We start from the raw sequence: 9,088 nt of genomic DNA on the forward strand, positions 1-9,088 counted from the left end.
GGGGAGATAGGGAGAGAGAGGACAGAGACAGGGAGGGAGGGAGAGGGGGAGATAGGGAGAGAGAGGACAGACACAGGGAGGGAGGGAGAGGGGGAGATAGGGAGAGAGAGGACAGAGACAGGGAGGGAGGGAGAGGGGGAGATAGGGAGAGAGAGGACAGAGACAGGGAGGGAGGGAGAGGGGGAGATAGGGGGAGAGAGGACAGAGACAGGGAGGGAGGGAGAGGGGGAGATAGGGAGAGAGAGGACAGAGACAGGGAGGGAGGGAGAGGGGGAGATAGGGAGAGAGAGGACAGACACAGGGAGGGAGGGAGAGGGGGAGATAGGGGGAGAGAGGACAGAGACAGGGAGGGAGGGAGAGGGGGAGATAGGGAGAGAGAGGACAGAGACAGGGAGGGAGGGAGAGGGGGAGATAGGGAGAGAGAGGACAGAGACAGGGAGGGAGGGAGAGGGGGAGATAGGGAGAGAGAGGACAGAGACAGGGAGGGAGGGAGAGGGGGAGATAGGGAGAGAGAGGACAGAGACAGGGAGGGAGGGAGAGGGGGAGATAGGGAGAGAGAGGACAGACACAGGGAGGGAGGGAGAGGGGGAGATAGGGAGAGAGAGGACAGAGACAGGGAGGGAGGGAGAGGGGGAGATAGGGAGAGAGAGGACAGAGACAGGGAGGGAGGGAGAGGGGGAGATAGGGAGAGAGAGGACAGAGACAGGGAGGGAGGGAGAGGGGGAGATAGGGAGAGAGAGGACAGAGACAGGGAGGGAGGGAGAGGGGGAGATAGGGAGAGAGAGGACAGAGACAGGGAGGGAGGGAGAGGGGGAGATAGGGAGAGAGAGGACAGACACAGGGAGGGAGGGAGAGGGGGAGATAGGGAGAGAGAGGACAGAGACAGGGAGGGAGGGAGAGGGGGAGATAGGGAGAGAGAGGACAGAGACAGGGAGGGAGGGAGAGGGGGAGATAGGGGGAGAGAGGACAGAGACAGGGAGGGAGGGAGAGGGGGAGATAGGGAGAGAGAGGACAGAGACAGGGAGGGAGGGAGAGGGGGAGATAGGGAGAGAGAGGACAGACACAGGGAGGGAGGGAGAGGGGGAGATAGGGAGAGAGAGGACAGAGACAGGGAGGGAGGGAGAGGGGGAGATAGGGAGAGAGAGGACAGAGACAGGGAGGGAGGGAGAGGGGGAGATAGGGGGAGAGAGGACAGAGACAGGGAGGGAGGGAGAGGGGGAGATAGGGAGAGAGAGGACAGACACAGGGAGGGAGGGAGAGGGGGAGATAGGGAGAGAGAGGACAGAGACAGGGAGGGAGGGAGAGGGGGAGATAGGGAGAGAGAGGACAGAGACAGGGAGGGAGGGAGAGGGGGAGATAGGGAGAGAGAGGACAGAGACAGGGAGGGAGGGAGAGGGGGAGATAGGGAGAGAGAGGACAGACACAGGGAGGGAGGGAGAGGGGGAGATAGGGAGAGAGAGGACAGAGACAGGGAGGGAGGGAGAGGGGGAGATAGGGAGGAGGACAAGGTGGACAGGGCGTGTGGAGAAGGGGTGAATGATTAAGGACGGACAAACACACAGAGAGGCACAGCCATAGGGACAGAGAGAGATAAATAGAGAGACAGACAGGCAGACAGACAGACAGACTAAGCTAACCACAGAATTGGGACCATGTTCCGGAGTCAAGGATTCGGGCCCAAGCCTCAAGCTCTCCAGTGCGCTGGAGCTAATTACGCAGGCGCTAAACCAATTAGCATTAGTGATCTTAGCTAGCCGGCTGGCTGATTAACAGCTGTTGGCATTCTTAAACACTCGCTGTATAATCTCCACTGCTGCCAACCGCTAGACCGCTCAGCAGACGGGACGACCAGGGAGTCAGGACCGCTTCTGTCACTCTCACCCGCGCGGGAGAGCGACGGGAACGGTGCGAACAAGAACGAAATAAACGGGAAAGTGATGCGCAAAAGTGGGAGAGGAAAACAAAGTCATAACCGAGAAGGAAAGGAAGAGAGAGCGGTGAGGGGGAGTGAGAGAGAGAGAGTTAGATAGAGTGGGAGGAGGGAGAGAGAGAGGTGGCGGAGAGGGAGGGAGAGAGAGAGAGAGAAAGAGTTGGAGGAGAGAGAGGGAGAGGGGGTGGAGAGAGAGAGAGTGGGTGAGAGAGATGAGGTGGAGGAGAGAGAGAAGGAGAGGTGGAGGAGGGAGAGGGGGAGAAGAGAGAGGGTATTTAAAGAAGGAGGCGTGAAAGGTGTCAGCTCTAATGGGCCCTCACCCCAGCGCTCCTGAAGACAGGCGTCTAAAAAAAGAAACTCCAGCGCCTTCAGAACGGGGGGAGGGAGGGGAGGGCCTGCTCCTTCGACTCCCCCACCTGCTCCTGCGACTCCATCTCCGACTCCCCCCCAGACTCCCCCCCCCCCCCTCCCCTCCGTTCTTCCGGAGGTCGTCTGGTCGGCCATCTGCCAGGTCGGAGGAGCGGGGAGGAGGACGAGGTGTTCACCAACACACCGCCGTGACATCACAAGGTCTCGAGAGAGAGAGAGAGAGAGAGCGAGAGCGAGAGAGAGATAGGGGGAGAGAGAGAGAGAGAAGAGAGAGAGAGAGAGAAGAGAGGGGTTAAGATATAAAGGGAGAGAGAGAGAGAAACAGGAAGGACGAAAGAGCAAACTAAAGAACGTAACAAGGAAAAGATAAAAAAAAGGGAAGGGAGGAGAGAGAGAAGAAGGAGAGAGAGGAATGAGGAGAGGAAGGAGAGAGAGGAAGGAGATAGAGAGGAAGGAGAGAGACTGCTGCAGTGAGCAGGGAGCAGTGTCAGAATAATTCATGTCTCTTTGTGACGGATGCTCAGTTTGACGGTAACTTTATCCCTCACAGTACAAAACGCTGGTGTTCGATTCCACGTAAACAGCTCGGTGGTCACCCGCCGAGTGAAGTGCGATCGGTCCAATTCTGTCCTCATTATTCCGCGGCATATATGCCAGTGGGGATGTATGGATGCATGGATGGATATAACAAGTACAGATGGATAGCAGAATGGCCAGCCAACAGTGGAATATTCACCGAGAATCATTATGCTGCCCAATATGACACACACACACACACACACAGACATACACACACACACACACACACACACAGACACGGACACAGACAGACACGCACACACACCAATTACATTCACAGCCTGTGGATTTCTCAGACAGACCATTACTGTGTCTCCGGAGCGACCGCTGAATGCAACGCTGGACAGCCTGTGTGTGTGTGCGTGTGTGTGTGCGTGTGCGTGTGTGCGTGTGTGTGCATGTGTGTGTGTAAGAGAGAAACAGCTTTTGTGTGCTGAGACGTGAGCGATTTTTCACAGGCGGTGTGTGTGTGTGCGCTTGCACACGCTTGCGTGCGTGTGTGTGTGTCATGCCTGTGCGTGCGTTTGTGTTTACAGTGATTGCAATATCAGAATTCATGCGACCGCATACTAATTGATTGCATTTTTTTCTGGCACATTTATTCATTTTAAAATAAAACCAAAAAAAACAACTGAGAATTTCTGAGCCCGTTCAGGCGCGTGGCGGGCGTGGCGCGAGGAATCCATCTAAATGTAAATGTTTGTGTCAAAATCAGGAACATGAAAGAGGAAGGAGAAGAAGAAGGATGCAATAGAAGCGACTTCAAAGTCAGACCTCCTCAAGGCCTACCGGATGCTGCCTATTATGGGATGGCCTACTGTGGTGCTGAGAATGTCAGCCTGCAGAACGCCGAGTTCAAGTAACTCTGATTCAAAGGGGAGCCTTGGATATTTCGGCCTCTTCAAAATAAAAGCGCAGTCACTCGAGAATTGTCGTCTTTCGACGCCTTCACTGCAGATTTCAACTTCATCCACAGCGTCATTCAGGGAATTTTGCCATTAAGGAGCGGTTACAGGGGTCAGGGGATCTCTTGCTCAGTGATGCCCACAGATAGACTGCTGACACTGGGGATCAAACCCAGAACATTTTGGCAGGGAGTCGAACATAGCAACAACTCCAGTCCCATTATATCCTCTCATCTCTCTTCACAGACATGACAGGATTTCATTCTTAGTTTGAAACGCTTGTGGGTGTGTTGGAAACGTTGGAAACGCACCCACACCCATACGGGCAGCAGGTGCGTCGACGCCTCCAGCAACAAAGCAGCGCCGAGGTACACACACCACAACGCTACATTTACACCACCAGGGGGCAGAGGAGAGCAACGTTGCACTCGCGATAGTTTGGTTGATTTCCGTTATCTTTTTTTCTTTCACTCAAAAGATCTCCCTCTCCCGCGGTCCATTCTCTCTCCGGATCTAAGGAGTCGAAGTCACTCCTGCTGCAGCAGACGGCTCCTCCTATGGGAAACTCGCAAGTTGAAAAGCTATACAATCGAAATTGGAGTAGCAGCTATAACAAAAAGTGAGTTATGTAACTCTCCCTCCTTGGAGTTTACAAGAGTACTCTATCTGGGGAGGGTGTAGGGACGAGGGGAGACTGGCGCAGTACACAGCTGTCTGCATGGGGGTGGAGTTCAGCCCTTCAGCAGACCATACTCAGTCACTGGGGGGGTGGGGGGTGGGAGCTACTCATCATCACACAAAGACACCACTTCAGACCTCTCCTCCTCCCTCCTCTCTCCTCCTCCTCTTTGCATCTTTTCCTCTCTCCTCCTCCTCTTTTCTCATGGTAGACTGCCAAGAAATTACACCTGCCAAGAACCGCCCCGGAGGGGAAGCTGTGTGTGTGTGCGTGTGTGTGTGTGTGTGTGTGTGTGTGTGTGTGTGTGTGTGTGTGTGTGTGTGTGTGTTCCCTTTGATGACAGTGTTAGCTGTAATGTGTCTAATGGACTTGGCAGCCGGTCTCACGCTGCCAAGTCCAGCCCTCCACCAAACTGTTACCATCATCATCATCGTCATCAGCATTACCCTTATCTTCATCATCATCAGTAGCAGCACTGTCCTGATCACTGTAGTCATTACCCCTGCCTCAACACCACCAGCATAATCTCAAAGGTAATCAACACTCTGACACCACAATCACAAATACACTGCAACACACATGAGAGAGAGCGAGCAAATCGGTAACTAGACACACACACAAACACACACACACACACACAAGCATGCACGCATACACAGACACACCTATCAGCACACACACACACACCAGCAAGCGCACACGCACACACACACACAAGCGCGAACGTGTACACATACACAGAGACACACATATACCAGCACGCACACACAGACACACCCAGACACACACACATACACACACATACACACACACACACACACACACACACACACAAACAGAGGAAGCCTTGGATGACTCCTCTCAAAGCTGATTCAATTCATTCCAGTTCTGCAGTGGCCAAGCCCACACACACACAGACACACACACCACACACACACAAAAGCCCACTTATACACACATACAGAAAGACACACTCACCGACACACACACACACGTGTACACACACAAAAAAGCACACAGCTTAGCAGGTGGACAGGGGGATGAAGGAGGATGAGGAGGAGGAGGAGGAGAGGTTGAAGAGGAGGAGGAGGAGAGGTTGAAGAGGAGGAGGAGGAAGAGGAGACGGGGAGGAACAGACGTAAGAAAATGAGACCTTGACTGCTGGCTGAACTGACAGCCACTTGACATCGCTTCAGCAGGGAACCATCCCTCTCTCTACCTCCCCCTCCCTCCCTCCCTCCCTCCCTCCCTCCGTCCCTCAGAGTGTGTGTGAGAGAACCATTTGTCAGTTCCATTGTATGTATGCGTCGGTCCATGTTTGCGCCATAGACCGCCGGCTCTAAATGTCTGTCCTGGTGAAATGATATCCGAGTATGGACATACCCACCGGTACTGGTCAGGACGTGTGGAGGGAGAAGGGCTGGTCTCTCTCTCCCTCTCTCTCTCCCCCCCCCCTCTCTCTCTCTCTCCCTCTCTCCCCCTCTCTCTCTCTCTCTCTCTCTCCCTCTCTCTCTCTCTCATTCACTCTCTCTCTCTCTCTTCCTCTCTCTCTCTCTCTCTCTCTCTCTCTCTCTCTGTCCCTCTCTCCCTCTCTCTCTCTCCCCCTCTCCCCCCCCCTCTCTCATTCACTCTCTCTCCCCCCCCCTCTCTCTCTCTCTCTCTCTCTCTCTCGTGTTCAGGACGACCCATCAGTTCAGAGAGTACTGGCTCCACCATCACCCCTTCAATACTTTGAAAAAGAATTTAGACTTAAGGCAGCATTCAGTTTCCTTTATATTCCTGTTCAACATTATTCGTACAACATTTACCTTTGTATGATTACGAAGGTCAGCCACAAATTAAAATGCATAAGAACTGAAAAACATATCAGAATTATTGGAAGTTGGAGTTGAAGCCCTGTGATTGGAGTTTCAAATGTAGAAGTTCTGATTCGAGAATGCCTCAGGAATCAGGGATGTGCTGAGCGATAAATATTCCATGAGCAACCTCCAGTGCTAAAGCTCCAGAGATGCTAACCCCCGGGTAACCCTTCTAGCCTTGTCTGCCCAGCCTCAGTGCACCTTGCCTTGGGGAGAGGACAGAAGACCTGGGCCTCCCCCCTGGGCACACACACAAGCACGCACGCACGAACACACACACACACACACACACACACACACACACACTCTCCCACACACACACACACACACGCAAGAGACCGAGTGTGGCAGCGACCAGCTAACGACCCCTGACTCTACGTGTCAGGACAGACACGTCCCTGGTACGAGGCCCAGAGGAAATGTCTGGCGGGTTCACACACCAACGCACCCAGCCCGGTGTGGCCTAAACCCAACCTGTTCAAACTGGATCCACAACTGTGCTTCTCCGGTTGGATCCGCCTTAAGAGAGGGCTCAGAATGAGTTAGTGTTTGACCCCGCCTCCCGAGGAAAACACGAGAACCTGATTGGTCCCCGGGCTCCTATAGCACTTGTAACAAAGGCGATCGATGAGGTGGAATAATTAAATGGGCGGGGAGGAGACGAGCACTAATGATGTGTTAATTGAAAACTAACGATGACCTAACGAGCGGAGGGCTGCGGAACGCCGGACCCTCAGGGGGAACTCAGGAAGTCAAATGGAGAACGCTCCTGTTTCCCTTTCATTACAGATTCCGAGTCCCTCCCTCTACATCTATCTGTCTGCGTGTGTGTGTGTGTGTGTGTGTGTGTGTGTGTGTGTGTGTGTGTGTGTGTGTGTGTGTGTGTGTGTGTGTGTGTGTGTGTCTCTCTCTAAAATAATAGCTATTGTGCAGATATTCATGTGCATCCCGTTTTTTCTATGGTCTAACTCTATTGAAACACGCCTGGTCAATAATCCACATATTTTCATATAGTGTTGCTCATCCAATAACTGAAATCCCCATCTGGGATAAATGTAGTATTATCTTACCTTATTTCACATCAAATACCTTCCAACCTGAGACAGATATGGAGGTTGTAGGACTGCAGCCTATAGACGTCAGCCTACTACTAATGTAAACTAATTTTTACATTTACTTTTCACATTTAGGGCATTCAGCAGATGCTTATCCAAAGCGACGGTTCATACACACATTCACAGCAGCGTCAGCCATGCAAGGCAACTGCTAGCTCGTCTCAGACTAGCAACCTTCTGGTTAAAAATCAACCCGCTCTATCTCCTGAGCTACGATGGGGCAGGATAGTGTTGTGGTTAAGGTGGTAACCTGCCTGTAGACCCCCTGAGCAGGATGACCAACTCCTATAGGACATGGAGGACACTGTCCTCATAAAGCATAGTCCCCATTCAGCACTGTCCTCATAAAGCATTGTCCCCATAAAGCAGTGTCTTTAGATTAGAATTTTCCTCAGATCAGCACTGTCCTCTTACAGCACTGTCCTTGTAAAGCACTGTCCCCATAGAGCAATGTCCTCATAAAGCACTTTCCCCATAAAGCACTGTCCTAATAAAGTACTGTCGACATGAAGCAATGTCCTCATAAATCAATGTCCCCATAAAGCACTGTCTTCATAAAGCAAAGTCCTCCTAAAGCACTCTCCCCATAAAGCACTGTCGCCATAAAGCAATGTCCTCATAAAGCACTCTCCCCATAAAGCACTGTCCTCATACAGCACTGTCGCTATAAAGCAATGTCCTCATAAAGTACTGTCCTCAGATCAGCTGGGGGCTCGGTTGTTCAACGCACCCCCCACCCCCCCCCCCCCCAGTGACACACACGCAGGCGAGTGACTCAACCAGTCTCAAACACACATACAAACACACACACAGAGACACAGACACAGACACACATACACACACACACAGATACAGACACAGACACAGACACAGACACACACACACACACACACACACACACACACACACACACACACAGCTTGTTTAAAACCCTAGACAAAAAATCGCTATGGATAATCGAGTAAAATTGTAGAAAAAAAAGAGATAGAACTGACATCCTATCAGAGAACTGAATTAATTCAATAATCACAAATAATGGAATAATCCAAACAAGGCAAGCGCGCTGAAACACCCAAAGAGACAAACACACGATACGATGAAGCGTTTCTCCATCCGGACTGGAGTTAGGTTACATTCAGGGCACTTGACGTGAATACCCGTCACGCCACAGGATCCGACTTCAGAAAGAACAACTGGGACCGGGTGGCAATGCCCAGCTGCAATATTAATAGAGCAACCCAGTAGTAATTGCAGCTTAATTGAAATTATTCCTGCTCTCTGAAAATGAACACGTCCTCTCTGAGCTGCTCGGCTGACCTGTGGATTCTCAGTTCAACACGCACACCATCACACTATCTGCATGGGGACTCATTCTAAATCATGTTGTACATGAGCTTGATAGGACTGATAGTATTTGGCCTGCATCGCATGCCAATTATGTAGAATATATATATAAATATATATATAAATATACAGAGGTAATTCTACCCCACCCCCGTGAGTTCAGCCCTCCCTAAAGCAAAGCCCTAGACGGGGTCCCCCAGCCTACCGTTCCCGGAGAGGTGGTTCTCAGATGGCCTGGTGGAGTCACTAAGTTGGACGTAGAGTCCCGCGTAATGCAAAGTCCCCACAAGCACCGTAAACGCTCCCAT

At 51.9% G+C, this 9,088-nt stretch overlaps 1 protein-coding gene across 1 annotated transcript in view; it reads right to left on the reverse strand.

Moving 5' to 3' along the window:
- The window catches only part of vstm2la (V-set and transmembrane domain containing 2 like a), a gene marked incomplete at both ends in the record, with an annotated part of 16,669 nt that extends 7,581 nt beyond the window's left edge, over positions 1–9,088 (reverse strand). The window contains one exon of the mRNA XM_079742290.1: positions 8,986–9,088. Coding sequence (XP_079598416.1) covers positions 8,986–9,088 — 103 coding nt within the window. The remainder of the gene's footprint in view (positions 1–8,985) is intronic.

The sequence above is a fragment of the Pollachius pollachius genome (assembly GCF_949987615.1).
Source record: "Pollachius pollachius genome assembly, chromosome: 8".
In the NCBI taxonomy this organism is placed as follows: domain Eukaryota; kingdom Metazoa; phylum Chordata; class Actinopteri; order Gadiformes; family Gadidae; genus Pollachius; species Pollachius pollachius.